Genomic DNA, 18,143 nt, shown 5'->3' with positions numbered 1-18,143 from the left:
AGTAGTATTTGTACTCTTACTCAAGTACTGGGGTCGAGTACTCTGTCCACCTCTGGACATAAGAGTACCGAGGATGGATAGGATTAAGAACGAGCACCTCAGAGGAAAAGCCTGGGTTAGACAACCCGGAGATAAAGTATAAAAAGCTAGATTAAGATGGTTTGGATGCAAACAGAGGTGGGATAGTAAATACATTGGTAGAAGCATGGTGGAGATGGAGCTGCCCAGAAGTTCAAGTTTGTGAGCATCTGTTAGTTGCTAGTATATAAATGCCGCCCAGCACACGATACTCTGTAAGGCCCAATCAATTTTGGAGGAATGCAACAGAGCAATTCTAGTTCCTCAGTCCCAGAGCTGTGGCTGCGGCACGCAGCGGTCAGGCCAAAGTTGTCCAAAGAAATTGAATGATGGGATAATGAGAGAGGGACAAAACTAAGAAAAAAAACCCAAAACAAAACCTGACTGTACTTATGAAGCATGACATGAAGCACGTTGTGTTTGTGCCTACAAGTCTATACCGCCTCGCCTCCTCTAGTTTTATCTGCTAAAGATCTTTTATCTCGCTGTCTATCATTGCTGAGCCTCTTGCCCTGTGTTTTCCTCTCCCAACCTGGCTGACTCATAACTGCTACAGTTTGCATTTCTGAACAAGACACAAAAGAGGTTTTTCCTGGAGCGGCTCATTCTTGTGCAATGAGCGTATAGATTTCTTACGCGATAATACTGCTCTGCAAACTACGTATTTATGAAAATCCTTTTCTCTGACCTAGACATTTCTTATCTAATGTTCATCCCATGAAAAAAAAAAAAAAGTGTTTTTTCTCCAAGAGAATTCAACCAAACACTGGGTGTGGTATGAGAATCTGACTGGCAGCACAGAGCTCAGCGCACAGCATCTGGAAGAAAAAGTGAGTTTCCACTTTGGATGTAGACGAAGATTCCAACATGAACTTTGTTTCCCTGCATTCCTTTTATTTTCTGAAGCTGTCCCGACGCAGAAAATTGAAAATGCGTGTTTGCATGTGAGATACTGATGTTGTGCTGGGAGGATTTCCACTTCAAATCAGAGTGTGATGTATTGTACACAGCATGTGTTCTGGGCATATTTCCTGCATATTTTTCTTTGCTTTCAGCTTTTTCTTTTGATTTATTTTTCCACACCAAAGTAATTTGGTCCATCACTATCAACAGTCTTGACATTTTGGGAAATGCAATTATATTTTAGGTTTGTTTTATGACTTTTGAACAGCATAGATATTAAAAGGAAGGACTTTGGACCTCAGTATGCATAGTTTTGTTGCTTGTGTGAGGTTGCAAGGGAACCGATGAAGATCCCTGGATGTAACCTGTCACTTTAAAAAAAAAAAAAAGTAAAGACCAGCTCACAGAAGTTTGTTCCATTTGGCAAAAGCTAAGCTATTTGTTTCCACAGGAACGGTCGTGTAGTCAAAAAAAAGAAAAAAAAATCTATGTCCTGTCGCCAACACTTTTCTTGACTTGAGTGGAAAACGTGAAGTCAAGTGTGAGATGTGGAGAATTAATGACTTTGGAAAAGACAACAGTGCGGCAACGAAACTCCGGCTGCACTTTCACTCAACTGTGAAGGGGGGGGGGTGTTAGCGTCTTAAAACAGGGAGGATGGATGGTGATGGTGGAAAGACTCTCCCGCCTGTCTTTATTATAATCACCATGAATAAATTAATTTGAATATATGAAACTCCTTCCCTTTCATAAAGGATGCTCGTGCGTAAGCTGTGCTAAAGGAGATAAGAAAGAAAGCATTGAAGCTTGTTTCCATAGCGATTTGACCTTTTCTTATCATGGCAGGCCCATAGGTGCTTCAATGTTGTATCGCTTTGTCAAAATCCTTAAAAAATTCTCTAAAAAAAGCAAATGATGGCTCGTATGGCTCAAAAATGTTTATAACTGCAACTATCATCTCATCTTTTATTTTTTTCCTTGTAAGCTGATTATTTCACATTTCCTGACTTAAGCCTTCTGGGTCATCTAACCAGTTGTCTGTAAAGGCAAACAGACAGACATCACAGCCATTCTCACTCAATCATCTCAACAAAAGCCCCCCTGTACTTATCATCACAGCTCTGATGAACTGCTCAAACTGTTGACGCTGTTCTCTGTGCCCTACTTTTGCATGTTGTCTTTCCATATTTGATTTTTTAACTCATGTTGTATGCGTTTTCTCTTCTTTAAAAACTGGGTTATTCTAAGTATGGGTTTGGATGTTGTGTTTGGGGAGGAATGAGGTCCAGAGCTCTTCCTTGACTTTGTTTCTCCGGGACTAAACCAAACAAACACAGCTGGGACAAATGAAGTAAGTCATCCAGGCAGATTTTTTGCCCCCTCAAGGATCAAAAAGCCACTGAAGCGTCACTAATCTCCATCAAGTATAGTGTTTTGTCGGAATTATCTTGAGATAAATCAGTAGACCAAATTAATTAATAATGACCGATACACTTTCATCCAAAAGTATTCATTTTTTACATTTTGTGTGTGTGGGTGAAAGACAAAATAAAAGATTGCACATTTTGAGCACCTTTGACTTTTTGTTCCCCTTTTTAAGTTTTCCAGAGAAAACATTGTGTGGATTGTGTGCAACCAGCAGAAACTCAAAATAGAAACTTCACACAGTTGTATAAAAAAAAAAAAAGAAGAAAAAGAAAAAAGTGGCCCCTGTTTATTCACTGACCCAAACATATGCTGCAAAAAGCATTTACTTTTGAGACAAACCAGTTTCCTTTTGTTTTTTGGGTTGTTTTTTTTTAGATGTGGTCTTTGAGAAAATGCTCATGGATGGCAGTCGCCCACTTGGCGGGTTGCTGTGGAGGCAGAGGGGTTGTGTTTCTGCTGCTTAAATGACAGGTTCAAGCTTCCTTTCACTAATTTCCATCATCAGAGGAGGCTTCACTCAACTCGTTTTCTCTGCGGAGACGGTGAAACGCCCTGGAGAGCTACTCAAAGATATTACATGCCAGAGTTTCACACACACGCACAGGCGCATGCACGCATCCGAGCAGACGACAGATGTTCCAAAATACCACAATAACAACAGTGCAGATGCAAGCCGTGAAATGCGCTGTGAGAGTCTCATTACGTACCTATAGAGCTGTGTGGCACACTTACAGGAGACATGGGGGCAGCAAGGAGCAATCGTGATTTAAGGACTGTATGTTTCAGAAGATTAAGGCAGAGACAGACTTAAGACAAGTTGGCCTGTGAAATAGGGAAGTGTTTTTACTGTTTCCTCATGTCAGGTTGTGCAAGTAGTTTTTCTTTTTTTTTGGTTCCAGCACTTCCTTTTCTGAACGTGTGCTTCTCCGTAGATCAGCATCAGAAGGAGAAAAACAAGGCATTCATGTGTAGGACAGGCAGCAGAAAGGAAAGTGCAGCTGGGAATTTTTGCCTGGAGCGAGACAAACCGTAGTTGTATGTGAAAAGTAGGTGAGGAAAAAGGGAAAAAAAAGAAGAAAGAAAGACTGTGGAGGAGGTAGAAGGGATGAGAAAGGAGCAGAGACTGGGAGAGGAGATTTGATGAGCTGAAGGAAAAGTGAAAGTGGTCTTTAAGGAGGAGGAGGAGCGGGGTAGGGACAAGAGGATGACAGGGAGGAAGGGAAACCTGTCTCCATACCTTTCGGCAGAAGACAGGGGACATGTCAAGGCAAGTCACACACTGCGTCAGCTCAATCTATAAATTTACATAATGTGCATAGTTGTAATCTCCCTGCCAGAGGACACAGCGAGAGGCAGCCAGTTTACACGCATGATAATGAAAACTGGGCTTGTAGCCACACAGATGTGTTACATCAGCGGATACTTGGGCTGGAGGGAGTTTCATTCAGATTCGCTCTGATAAGATGACGTGTGCATTGTAACCGTGCAGCAGTGTGTGTGTGTGTGTGTGTGTGTGTGTCTCAGCCTACAAACCTGTGATTAGATGTTTGTGTACACTCCTGCACGAGCACACCCACCATGCACTCTAGACAAACACACACTTGCTGCTCCTCAAAGCAGCAGGTCCCAACTGTCAGTGACTGCAGCTAACACATGCTCACTCTCGGCTCAGCACTTTCTTTAGTTTCTGCCAAGGGAGGAGGAGGAGGAGGAGGAAGAGGAGGAGGAGGAGGAGGAAAAGTGAGGCAAGAAGAAGCAGACTGGAACACGGTCGAGAGAAAAATTGATAGACTTGGAGAAACCTGTGACTGCTTGAATCTGCCTGCCTGGCTGAGCTGCTTAAGAGACTGGAGGCTTCCTGCAAGTGATGCTTTACACACTCTGGAGCAGCACACAGTCAGGACTTTATTGAGCCCTCTCTGTTGTTTTTTCTTTTTTCTTTTTCTGTCTCTTATCCCCCCTCATCTCAAAGATGAGGAGAGACCGTTTCCTCCTCGTTGCAACCCTCACAGCTATCTTCTCTGCTGATCTCTACTTCATCCTCCTGCCAAAGCTGCGCAACCTGAGCCAAATATCAGGACACTTTTGCCCATGCGGTCCCAACAACGTGAGCCTGCCCGGGCAGGGCGGTCTTGCCACGCCACAGCTCTCCAACTGGACTTACGACTCCCTCCTGGATGGTACCGCTGCATCCGGATCCCCTGATGGAGCCTCGAAGCTGGAGAAGCTGTTTGCTCATCCTCTGTACAACATCCAGACTCCGGTCCTGGGGCCGGAGGAGAGGCTGCTGCAGGTGGAGCAGCTGATGGAGTACTACAGGAAGAAGGTGTCCCGCTGGGAAAGGTCAGTGTCTGGGTTTATTTCAGAATTGCAGTGTGCAAGTTGCAAGTGTTGCTCTGCTTTATTTCCAAAGAAGAGCGTGTTCATGTCGGTTGAAAGCTCCCACTCTGAGAGCACGTGCTGAGGCTTGCTGAGGTTGAGAGGCTGGGTCAGTGACACAACGGTCAAACCCACCTCCCAGGCACACAGAGACATAAACACGACTGCACTTTGTCCATGATGATAGATACACACTCGTAGGCGGTCATCAGGACATGTAGACAAGTGTATGCCTCATAAAGGCCCGCTGTCAAATGAGCCAAAGCTTAAAGCCGTCACAAACATGTCATTCTAAAGAGTTTGCATCGAGGACACTTTAAGGTGCACAAGGAGCTAAAACGTGCTAAAGCCCATCTTAATCCCTCGGAGCTGTCTCGGCTTGTGAAGCTGTCAGACTGTCTGTCCTGACACTCCCTCGTGGAGACTTACAGCATTTGGGCTCTTATGATGGAAAATAAGAGGCAACAGGAGAAATGGATCTCCTCTTGCTTCTGCCTTCATAAAAATGCACAAAACTGACAGCTCAAAGGCTTGTAGTTGCAAAATATTGCACCATCATCTCGGGGCTGCAGCAAGTGCACATTTTGACAGAAGCTGTTGCGTCTCTTTAATCATACGCTGCTCCACTGCGTACTCTGTGGTCTGCACTCGTCCAGTTCCCTGATTACCCCGATCTGTCACTCCAGGTCGCGAGGTGACCGAGTCCTTCGTTTCAGACACAAAACAAACATGCATTTTTAGCCCTTCGCTATATCTGAGTGTGTTATCCTGACCGTGATGGAGTTTGTTTGGGGAGAGAAACGACCGTCCCACTCAGTGTGGTCAGCTGTGACCGTGTCCTGCCCTTGCCGCCGCAGACTCGTCTCTGGTAGTATCAGATTACTTTTGGCCCCTGCTTTCGGTGAAAAGGAAAAGAGAGAAAGTTGAAAATATTCCAAATCTGCTAGAATTATATTCACAGCAAAAAGAAAAAAAAAACAACCAGAGAGACCTAGTAACATGTCTCAAGTGGCCCATATAACACGCAGTAAAATGCTTTGTGCAGAACATTCAATAAATTTCTCTATCCTAATTTTCCAGACGGTGTGATTATAAAAGACTCATAAAATACATATAAAACCATGTTTAATCAAGTTGCAAGAATTTCATTTGCGACTTGCGGTTTATAAAATTGCTAGAAACTGACACAAGCAGATTCGTGTTATTTTTTGCGACGTGAGAAAGGATACGTTGCCAGGATAATTGAACCAGGGGTTACATTTGTTATTGCTTTAGTCAGTATTGGCTGACTAAAGCAAAGCCAAACATGCAGAGTGGGAGTGTGTCACTGATATCAGAATAATAAACCTGTGTTTGCTAATTACTTTCCCACACCTTTAATCTGCCCATCTGTTCACCACAGGCACGGGCACATGCGTCCAAGACCAGCATATATACCAGCATTACTACATGTATTTGGTTTTTATAAATTACCCACTTCACATTTTCAAGATTCATGGTAAATTAGAAAGAAAATAAAGTTTTTTAATCAAAATTTATTTGATTAAAAGCAATGAATCATCTGAAATGGGGAAGCATTAAAATGATGCAGGTCTAAATTTAAAGTTTAGGTTCATAAAAACTGGGAAAATAAAAGTTTTAAGAACATGACACAGGCTTCTTCCTCAAGGAAAACGTAATTGCTCATAACGTACAGATGTTTTTGATCCAATAAAAGTAAAGTCAAAGAAAAAAAGTGTTTGCAAGTGGGAGTAAACAATTTGTACGGGTGTCCTTAGCTTCTGTTGATTCATTATAAAACCTTCGGTCTCTTTTAAAGTAGAGTTGAACAGACTATTATTACACCCACTAAAGTTGTACTTTTATATTACATAAACTTAAAATAGTGCAGTTGAAAGTGTGGGATCCTCATACTGGCAAATATCAAAGAGAGTGAAAATGACGGTGAGAACAGTGACCTTGACAGTCCAAAAGCAAACGCTGATGAGAAACTTTCACACAGGAATGAAAATCCATCAGTTAGACAAGTTTCTGAGGAACGCCAGTTCAAGGACAGAAAATATGAGTTTCTCCAATGAAGAGGAGCGTCTGCTAGTTGATGGGTCGTGTGCTAGGACTCCCTCAGGTAAATGTTCAGAAAGGGAGGCTTCCCCGGGCAACGAAATCTGCAGCTCATCACACGAGTTTGTTTGTTTGACTCCTCCGTGTGTGACTCCATCTGTCAAACACGGAGGAGAAACAGCCTGTTTTCGTTTTGTTTCTTTTTTGTTGCCGAAGGCCGACTTATTGACATGCAGAGTGTCTGCCTGTCTGGACCCACAGGACAAACACAACATTTTGCAACACAATGAAATACCTTCTGATGAGCATCTTGTAGGTCTGGTGTTCATCCCAAAACAAGTTTGTAACCAAAAACATACATCTTAAATCCCAATTACCGTATTTTCTGGACTATAAGCTGCACCTGTATATAAGCCGCATCCGCTCTATTTAAAAAAAAGATATGCAAGCCGCAGATATTTATGTTGTTAGATTAGATATTTACTACATGTACAGAAGGATTCTGAACTGTAAATGATGTACATGTTTGTACCTAAATAGATCTTTCCTAACAGTGTCTTTTAACACGGCAGCAACTTTGCTGATTAAAACGGCACAGAACCAAGAGAAAATAACCAGTATTTATTTATCTATTTATCTGTTTGAAATCGGCTTCTACCTACTTCTATCTGCTAAAGAAGAAGTAGTGTATTCTTCTTTGCATTTATTTTGTCTTGGTTTTGATTCTAATTGCGGTTAGAGCGCCCCGAGCGGTGGAAGAAAAATCCACAGAATAGCCGCACCTTTGTATAAGCCGCATGGTTCAAAACTTATGAAAAAAGTAGCGGCTTATAGTCCAGAAAATACGGTAGTTACTTTTGATGAACCAGACAGACAGGTAGAAAGACAGACACCTACAACGTCAACACCTTAGTGCAAACTTTGCTACAATTTAGGAAAAAGTCAGTAAAAGGTGTTTTCTCTGATTAATTAAAAACATCTACATATAATTATTAGTATTCGAAACAATTTGACTTCCTTTATTCAAAACTGGAGTGCTCAAAAACTGTTTGAGTACATGTGTTGTGGAAAAACTGTTTAATGTGTTTTTTCCCACAAGGTGAATATCTGGACTGAAACTGAGTTTCCAAGAATAAGACTTGAGAGATGAGCCAGATTTCAGCCAGAACATACACCATGTGTCTCGATGCAGAATGACAATGATACAAAGGAAGCATAATGATTTTAAAGCATAAATGATGATTCATCCTGACGATTCAGATAAAGAGAGTTAATGTTTTAGGGACAAAGCATCAGTCTGCACGCTCTGTTCTCTGTACAAGGCCAAGCGTGCTCCTCACAGTTGTTTTGGTTTAATCCAAGTGGCCAAGGCTACATTTTCCATCAACTATTTTCTGATATTAAAAGGATACCGTGTTCTGCGTCACACTCCTCAGACATAAGAAACTCTACAGCGAGGCGGCGGCTTTGGCCAACGTCACTGTGCTGGAGAAGGAAATGACCTACAACCCCGATGCCAGCTGGGTGAAATTCCACGTGGGAATAAACCGCTATGCTCTATACTCCCGCGATGACCCTGCCATGCTCCAGCTTCTCCGGGACATGCAGAACATGACGGTCGTCAACGCAGGTAACAGCCAGATGGGATTTCAAATATCCGGGTTCAAATAATCACCTGTAAAAACTAGTGGGCGACCGATAATCGGCCGTGGACGATTATCGAATTCGATATTCATAATTTTATTCATAATCGGTATTGGCCCCCCCCAAAAAATAATCGAAAATAAATAATTTCGATTTTTTTTTTTTTTTTTTTTTAAGAAAACTATACTAGTATAGTATATATATATATAGAATACTAGTAAACTAGTAAACTAGAAACTAGAAACTAGAATACTAGAATACCAGTAAACTAGTATATAGAATACTAGTTAGCTTACTGTTACTACCTCCAAGTAGGCACTTGCTGGGGTTTGGGTCTGGGAATTGGGAGTATTGTGCCTGACTGTTCTAAAATTGAGGCTGTTATTCCTCTTAATTTGTTATTTTTTATAGTCAGCTTTTTTATTTTATGTAAAGAGAAAATTCACTTAATGTTATTTTTAATAACTGAAATGCTGCTTGTTTTGTTTGATGTTCCATAATTTGCACTTTTGATGTGTGAGCCGTGCGAAGTGAATATTGCTGTCCTTCCTAGTTAAAGCAATAAATTGCTCACCATTCATTTAAATGAATTATTGTATTGAAATTTGTTTTCTCCCAAAAAGGTAAAAAAGGGTAATAATCGTATCGGCTGATATCGGCTATCGGTCTTTTTGATTTCCCCCTAATCGGTGATCGAAATAATCGAAAAAAAAAGCTGATCGGTCGGACACTAGTAAAAACGGTTCAAGTTTGACTAATAATGATTACACTTTGCATTGTAATACATACAGTATTTATGTGAACATATTACCCTTGCACGTTATGCGTGTAACCTTGTGAATTGACCTTATTAATTGAGAGTGCATTATTTTACAGACTACACCCAGGATGAGAAAGCCCTGAAAGGAGCGTGTGATTGCACCCAAGGTATGGATCAGCCATCGCTGCCTTTAATGAGACTTCCTGTGAGACCTTGAAAGCAGTTAAGCCTTTTTACTCTATTAACATCACGTCATTCTGGTTTGCATTTCATGCAAATTGTAACAACACGATTCTAATTTCCGACTATAGCCTCTTTGTTTCTTCCATCCTTGTTTGTCTCTCATGACCCCCCCCCCCCCCCCCGGATCGTTTCCACTGCATGGCAGTACCATCAGAGGCGAACACACTGCTGCCTTTGTGATTGTGCTGATTTTGTTTTTCACTTGGCACAAGAACTCAGATGTATATTTTTTGTGTCAGACGCTTGCTCCGGGGCAAAAGCAGAAAGCGCTCGTTTGTGTTCAAAAGCTGAGCTCTTAATTATGCGCTTGATGTCTGCATACTGCGAGGAAGGCATTCACGCACCCACCTCTGAGCAGCATGTAAACCAAAAGCTGCATATGGATGCAAGAATGTTAAGGACATGGACAAACAATGTTAGATTTCATTGGAATGCTGCAGGCTGATGGCTGGATAGCATTATAGAAGATGTACAAAATGCTGGGACCCACGTGACAACAAAGTGAAATACAGCTCTGTTGCTTTTCTGCACACATCATGTCTTGTTTCTGTTAGTTTCTGACAAGCATCCCTGCAGAGCAAAGTGTGTGACCACGGCAATATCAGACACTGCCAAGAAGAAATGAGCACCAAAAACAATCTGTCCATTTGGCTAAAATTTAACAAGATGAAAATGGTGAAACAGTGACTCATCTGCTGCAACATTTGCTTGCAGCAGTTGAGTTCCCTTTGATTCATTTCCAGACATGCTTTGACTGTTTTCTCCATGACAAGGCCAACTATATTACATTTCTTTCATTAAGCTGACATTTTTATCCAAATTGAGCTACAAGTAAGAGACATTGGGGGCATTGTGAGATTCAGTATCCTGTCCAAGGAAAGATCAGGATGTATATTTGGGATCAAACCAGGAACTTTCTGGTCTATAACTATTAAAATCCTGGGATTTAAGGTGGAGACGAGCACCTGGCTGGCCTGGCTCCTGCTGTAACATAACACACAGCCAGACGGAGTTACAGAGAGGGCTCAATACACTCCCTGTTACTTTATCACATCGAAACGGCCACAAAACCATATTTTGAATTTTCCTCAAGAAATTCAGCAAAAGACCCGAGTACTGACTCAGCAATCTGCTTACTTTTCAAACTGACAGTTGACTCCGTGTGAAGCGAGAGTCCAGTTCCTCGATAATACAGATGTTTTGTGATGAAGTGGACGACATCCACTGCATATTTTCTTTCCGTTTCTCTGCTGCAGTGGTGAAACCCAGCGGGCATCACCTGAAGCTGGCTCTGAAACTGCAGAACTTTGCAAAAGCAATGTTTAAACCGATGAGGTGAGGCGTGAATCTGATAAACACCCCCTTCTTCATCAAACTAACATGACATGCTGTATCAGCCAAGCTAACACTTTATTACGTTAAATAATGTGTGACGTGTAAAGATCCATCTTAAGCTGCTTAAATTGACCAGTCGGTGTGAAAATGACAGTTTATGCCTGACTGATTATACTGATTATTTGTGTGTGTGTGTGTGTGTGTGTGTGTGTGTGTGTGTGTGTGTGTGTGTGTGTGTGTGTGTGTGTGTGTGTGTGTGTGTGTGTGTGTCAGGCAGCAGAGGAATGAGGAGACTCCTGAGGACGTCTTTTACTTCGTTGACTTCCAGAGACACAATGCAGAGATCGCTGCTTTCCACCTCGACAGGTGCATTTGCTGAGTATGATGTTGGAACTCTTCACAGTTTACTTTATGTACGCTCTGAACACTGATTTACAGTCATTTTCCCTTAATAGGAAGGAGGTTAACACATGATTGTGGGCTTGCACTAGCATGTTGTTTATACCATATCTTAGAAGTGTAAAAGTGATGAATCTGCACCACAGTTGCTGATTTTGCACCACTTGTCCAGGTTTCATGGCATGTGGCCTGGTATTTTTAGCATAATTGTGCTGACAGGTGCTAAAACTTAGCTGAAGCTCTCCACCCTTTTGTGGAGGCTGTGTTGTGAAGATATAAGCTGATGGTTGTATTTAGCACAAAGAACTGCTGAGACTAACATGGGTCTCATCATGCTTTTATTTTGGCACTTAACTTATGTTAGAGTCAGACATAGGTTTTGAGTTTTCATTTTAAGCTTTCTCCATCTTCTTTTTGTTTTCTTTTAAATCTCTTTTCTCCTTGCAAACCGTCAGATATTTCATGAAGTTCCTGCACAGCACTCTGATTTCTCCCTCAGGACCAAAAACATCCTGTGCTGTTTGAAACATCATCATTTCAAATCTGGTCACGTGTGCATATTTTTGAAGTTTCTCCTTATTTGTATGATTGAGGCTATGAGGTCAGTCTCTAAAACTCCTTGAAGACTGGCACCAATCTTGTTTTAAATTTAAATTCTTAATTGCAATTAATGCTCAAGGTAATTTATTGTGGATTACAGCAACAGTGATACGTTCAGCTATCAGAGGCATTGTTGGAATAACAGGCATGGATGAACAAAATAGTAAAAAAGAAAGAAAATTAAATAAACGACAAAATGTTTCCCAACAGACAAGTTTGAAAAACATGTCTACTCTCCAAAAATATTGCAACATCTGTGCACGGCCCTGGATTTCCCAACTTGCTGATGAGAGTAAGCCACAGTGTTTGGACACAGACGCCAGACTCACATCCTTTTGCAACCGTGCCTTAAGCTGAGGTGAGGTGATTCATTCTGAAATACAGTCGTCTGAGCTAGACCGTATCATTAAGAAGCCACACACAATGATAAGTCATTGCCTCACCACGCTAGACAGAAAACAGCAGGGGGGTCATGTCAACCCCCGAAACAATTACACCAAGTCCCACAGACCGGCTCAGATATGGGCATGATAATCATTGGAAATGCACAAATGTTATACAGTCTCTGCTGTCACCTGTGTTTTAATTTGACATGTTCTTAAATCTGTGAAGGCGGCTCATCTTTCTCTGCGTTGGGAGTGAGTTGGCTGCCAGGAGCACTGATCATTATCACTCGCAATCAGAGGTTGGGGAATGCCAGCAATTTTAGAAACAGCGATTCAGCTCCACGCACGGTTTGATTACTGTTTGTGACTGAAACGTAGCCCTCAGGAAGGTAGGAGCTCTTGATGGTGCACGCCAGCCAGCTCAATTACACATTGTGGAGACTGTCAGACGGCTGCATTTGTGGTTTACAAAAAAAAAATCATTAAAACTAAAATGTGGGATAAAACTACCTTCATCTTTATTTTAGCAATTCATTGTTAACTTTTTTCACACTGAAATAAGATATAAGTTATTTTTATGTGGGGTTTTTTCTGAAACTCTGCATTGTTTTTGCCAGGATCCTGGACTTCCGGAGGGTCCCACCGGTGGCAGGCAGGAGAGTGAACGTCACAGCAGAGGTTCTCCAAGTTACCCACAACGAAGACCTACGAGCGGTGTTCTTCACGTCTCCAGGTAAAGAGTTCATCTCATGCTGGCTTGCAAGGGTTTTACCATGAAAAGAAATTAACCTAAAAAAGCATTTTTCCCATTTACCCACAAATGCAACGCAACACATCTTCCTCTTTCACTTGGGTGGCTCAGTTTAGCATTGTACTGTATTTAATACGGCCCCTTTTCTGAAAACCCCCCGTCAGCGGGTGTGTCAGCAGTGGTGGAGGGTGAGAAAGTGGCTCCTTCTTTGCTTTAGGGCAGTGGTTCCCAACCTTTTTTCCTTGGAGCCCCCCCTACTTGTGTCTAAGACCAGCCGGGCCCCCCGACCCGTACGTACTAGCACCAATAGAGTAAAGTGATTCGTTAAAAATCTTTAATTGAAAAAAAATTAACATTAATTATGTTTTTGTGATACATTTCTCTTTGGTTTACCCTGTATACATATGACTTTGTCTTTCTCACCTTCATTTTGTGTCACCAATGTATAAAATACGCACAGAAAATAATTGCAAGGACATAAAATAATTACTGAAAAATGTTTCTTTTAATATGAGAGCAAATCTTTTTTTACATTTTTCCCTTAACAACCTGTCGGAGTAGTAGTATGATTAAATGTTGAATAATGTAATATAAATATAATAATAATTTATTAAGTTTTTATCCTGCTAAATCACTTAGAAATAGATTTTGGTCATTTTAAAATACTACGTGGGTTTATACAGACTTACAGTATTCCATTAGGTGTGTTATTATGATTTTTTTATTTATTTATTTTACATTCTCAAATATAATTTTTACAACTGCATATCCTCAAAGCAGACAAAGTTTCGCGCCCCCCCAGAGATCTCAGGCGCCCCCCCATGGGGGCCCGGACCCCAGGTTGGGAGACACTGCTTTAGGGCACCAGACTACCCATCAGGCATGCATCACGCAAACTTGCTTCATAATGATGTTGTTATACAGAGGAAAAAAACTACGAGCTGTTTCAGTGTTTTCTGTGGGCGAGAGCAATTCCTTTTGTTGTGGCTTTAAAACTTTGATTTTAAAAAAAGCTACATAGTTTACTGAATGTAAGGGAACGACCACCCAAAAATACAATGTGGCCTCTTTAAAGAATTCATGGTAAACATCCTACTGAATTTGAAAGGAAGATACACATTTGACTTACATTTACTCTGTTAACTGGACATGTGGAACGATATCCTTTCAAAAAATAAAAAATAAAACATTCACACCATCCAATATTGGCATCATAAGGCCAACACAGGTATGGTATCCTGGTCCCAGCATGGCTCCAACCTTATAGGAACACCTGCTCGAGGCCCAGCCAGGTAGACCCAGTCACTTTGTTAGGAGTTTCTTAGTGAAATGGGTTTGGTATCTATTCCATCGATACAAAATACACCAAACCAATCGCAGCAGGGTGGGGGATGGACTTAATGTGATGACTCGTACAGGAGCTTCCAAGAGCCCCCAGGCGTCACCCCATACAAAGAAAAATGGGCCTAAAAAGGGTCACATAACCTAATGCTTGTCTATTATTTTTTACAACCCTGTTCTAAACAAACAAGATGGCTGCAGAACTTCCTTCATCCTTTAATCAGCAAGCTTTTACTGCAAAACCAACAACAGTCCACCTTACCCACTGATGTTTAGAGGCAGTTTCTTCTGCTTCAGTTGTCCCTGCCTCCTGGAAATAAAAGACAAATGCAGATGGAGCCAATCATATTCTTTAAATCAAATAGGAATCATAACTAGGAGGTCTTGCCAGGTTAACTCAATGTGACCCTGTTTTCTGGACGGGACACTTAAATCTAGCTGTCAGGAAAAAAGCAGCACTTATCAAAAACCACATGATCATATGTGACTAATTTTATTTCACTTTCCAAACAGCAAACAACACGTGTTTCTTCGCCAAGTGCCTGTATGTGTGTAAGACGGAGTATGCGGTGTGCGGGGGCCCAGACCTCCTGGAGGGCTCGCTTTCTGCCTACCTACCAGGCCTCAGCATCGCTCCCCGGCTCTCCATCCCCAACCCCTGGACACGCTCCTACACTTTCACTGGACGTCAGGAGTAAGAGGTTTTATTAAGCCTAACCACAATTTCAAAGTTTATTAAGTTTATTAAGTTAAGTTAATTCTGCACTATGACCCGACATACCGGTACCTGAGTGGCAAAAGTCGTTGATCTGAGTCTGATCTTGAGCGCATTTCAAAATAAAAGACCTCATCCTCTCTAAATTCTGTTGAAAACTGGATGTTTATGTTTTATCCAAAAAAGTATATATTTTGTTTTTCACTATTTGTTTAGGGTCAGTTTACGCCAGACAACTGATACCTGAAACTGCTTTCTGTTTTTGTGGTGTATTTTAGGTTTCTTATTAAATCCACCTCGGTGACGTACAATGTAAAAATGCAGTAGTCAAACCACCTTTGTTTATAAAGACATTGGGGTACATGAACATCACTGATCAAAGGAAGAAAAAGAATGCGTGAATTATTTGCTACACCTTCGATAAAATGATGCAGCAAAGTGTTTTCGGGAAATTAACCTATAAATTTGGATATTGCTTTCAGACATTATTGCAGTTGTTTTAATTGACTAGTTTATGTCCCATAGATTTCATTTGGTTCATTTTATTTATGCTTCCTTTTTAAAGGTGGGAAGTGAATCCGTTCTACTGTGACTCAGTAAAGAAGCTGTATCCCTATAACTCAGGCAACAGACTGCTCAACATCATAGACATGACCATCTTTGACTTTCTAATAGGTATTCCATCACGTTGTTATTACACATTTAAAGTCAAGCCATCTCATTCCACACTTCTCTAAGGCTTTATGTTTGAAATCTCTCTTTTCTTACAGGTAACATGGACAGGCACCACTATGAAATTTTTACCAAATTTGGGGATGAAGGACTTCTTCTCCATTTGGACAATGCCAGAGGGTGAGCCGGCTCTCCAGTATGATATCACTCAGGAATGATGCGTTGAGCTGTAAACGTCTTCAACATATTTGGCACCACGTCTTGTGTTCAGGTTTGGAAAGCATTCGCAAGATGAAATGTCCATCTTGGCTCCGCTCTCTCAGTGTTGCATGTAAGTAGAGCAGTTCAGTTCGTTTTGGGGGGATTTAGCTGTTTGGGGGGATTTACAGGACTGTCTCAGAAAATTAGAATATTGTGATAAAGTTCTTTATTTTCTGTAATGCAATTTAAAAAAACAAAAATGTCATACATTCTGGATTCATTACAAATCAACTGAAATATTGCAAGCCTTTTATTATTTTAATATTGCTGATTACGGCTTACAGTTTAAGATTAAGATTCCCAGAATATTCTACTTTTTTTAGATAGGATATTTGAGTTTTCTTAAGCTGTAAGCCATTATCAGCAATATTAAAATAATAAAAAGGCTTGCAATATTTCAGTTGATTTGTAATGAACCCAGAATGTATGACATTTTTGTTTTTGTAATTGCATTACAGAAAATCACAATATTCAAATCTTTCCAGCTGTTTTTAACCACGTTTTTTAAATTCTAGGATAAAGCGATCCACACTGCTGAGACTGAAACTCCTGGCTCAGTCAGAGTTCAGGTTAAGTGACGTAATGAGGGACTCCCTCAAGAATGACTCTTTATGGCCGGTCCTCACCGAGCCCCACCTCCTGGCCCTGGACCGCAGGTTACAGAAGGTCCTCCGGGTCGTCCACCGCTGCGTCCGGAGGCTCGGGGAGGAGGAGGTGATCACCAAGGACTTTATTAGACCCACAGTGGGCCCTCAGACTGCCACAGAGATGAAAAAGGCCAGGTAACGGTGGCTGAAACTGTCGTTGCTTCACTTCACTGCTGATTTTATAGACTTCATGATGAAGTGCTTTCCCACTGTGATCCAAAAAGGCTTGGATGTTAAGGTTAGCCATGGAATACAAGAAGCTCACCGAAAAAGCCACCACCAAAATCAGTTTTAGAGTTCATATTTATTGAGCAGAGCCATCATGCTCTAGGTCATGTTGTCAAATTTAATCAAATCTGTATTGTGACTGAGGGGAGACTTTTTTTTTTTTTTTTTCAAATTTTAAGATAAAGTTGTTTTCTGTCATGGTCCAACTTTTGAAGAGAATGTATAGTTTCAAAAACAGACGTCTGTGTGTGCAACTGTAACGAGGGAAAAACTGCCACCTATTAAATAGTCGTTTTAAGTTCACTCCACCCTGTTTTCCAGACTTGTAATCTTCTGTTTCATCATCACTGTTTAAAGCTTCCCGGCGTCGCTGTCAACTAAGACAAGCCAAGGAAAGTAACCGCAAATCTAAAGCAATTACCACTCATGCCTTTCATCTCACAAACACAATCATTGGGAACTGCGCTAATTTACTTTTGTTTTAAATCTGAGTGAGTTTCCACACAGCCTGATGGATATTTGGCATTTGTTACTTCCTTTGTTCTCACCAAACAAACCTGATTTGGTGTGAAGCAAGTTGAACAACCGCAACTATTTTAAGAGATCTTAGATCTGGTAAAGTCAGTTAAATAAAGCACACTGACTGGCTGATGAGCACCCAATTCTATTTCTCCCTCTCCTTCAAGCACATCAAGTTAAACCTTCATGGCGTGTTTGCTGTGAATTATAGTCCTAGGCTTAAAAACTTTAAACGCCCATGTAAAAATACAGGATTACAGTTTACAAAATAAAGGAACAGAACTCTCTAAATAACTACAAAGCAACAAATGTCACTTAAGTTTTGCTTTTATTATAAGCTCCACATGCATAGAAAAGACGTGATTTGGTTATTTGATTTTTTTTTTCTATGTCAAAATTGTTCACATCAATGAATGAGTTTTCCCTCCACACAGTGTAATGTCTCCCCCTGGTGGTCAGATGTGATGCAGCATATTTTCAGACACTTAACGGACCTGCAGACAACATCTCTGCTGGTTGAAGCAATTATTAATATATTGATAGAAAACTAATGAAAATCGTTTTTGTTATTATTGATGAAGTCAATAAAGAAGAGAAAATATTTGAGGCTAAAGTCAATCAATGATGCAGCTTCGCTCCCTTTTTGAAATAACTGCAGCTCAAGGACATTTCTCTTGGTTGGACAAACCAATGGTTATAGCTCCAGGTGTCCCGTCTTCAAATAAAATGTACGTTGTTTAAACCAATAACCCCAAAAAGTCTGGTTTCAGCAGGCAAGGGAAACTCCACGATG

General features: G+C 41.0%; 1 protein-coding gene across 1 annotated transcript; it reads left to right on the top strand.

Annotated features, from left to right (window-relative positions):
- Positions 1-3,169: 3,169 nt before the first annotated feature.
- Positions 3,170-17,951, top strand: fam20a (FAM20A golgi associated secretory pathway pseudokinase). The gene is made up of 11 exons (XM_061708960.1): positions 3,170-4,752; positions 8,286-8,479; positions 9,370-9,420; positions 10,753-10,831; positions 11,105-11,197; positions 12,834-12,949; positions 14,822-15,002; positions 15,589-15,698; positions 15,794-15,875; positions 15,967-16,026; positions 16,472-17,951. Exons 1-11 carry the CDS (start codon positions 4,382-4,384, stop codon positions 16,740-16,742), a joined length of 1,608 nt encoding a protein of 535 aa, XP_061564944.1. The 5' UTR covers positions 3,170-4,381; the 3' UTR covers positions 16,743-17,951.
- Positions 17,952-18,143: the final 192 nt, after the last annotated feature.

This window comes from Cololabis saira, chromosome 19, assembly GCF_033807715.1.
Source record: "Cololabis saira isolate AMF1-May2022 chromosome 19, fColSai1.1, whole genome shotgun sequence".
NCBI classification, from domain to species: Eukaryota; Metazoa; Chordata; class Actinopteri; order Beloniformes; family Belonidae; genus Cololabis; species Cololabis saira.
Note: the sequence above shows the minus strand (reverse complement) of the source record. Positions and strands in the feature narration are given on the sequence as shown.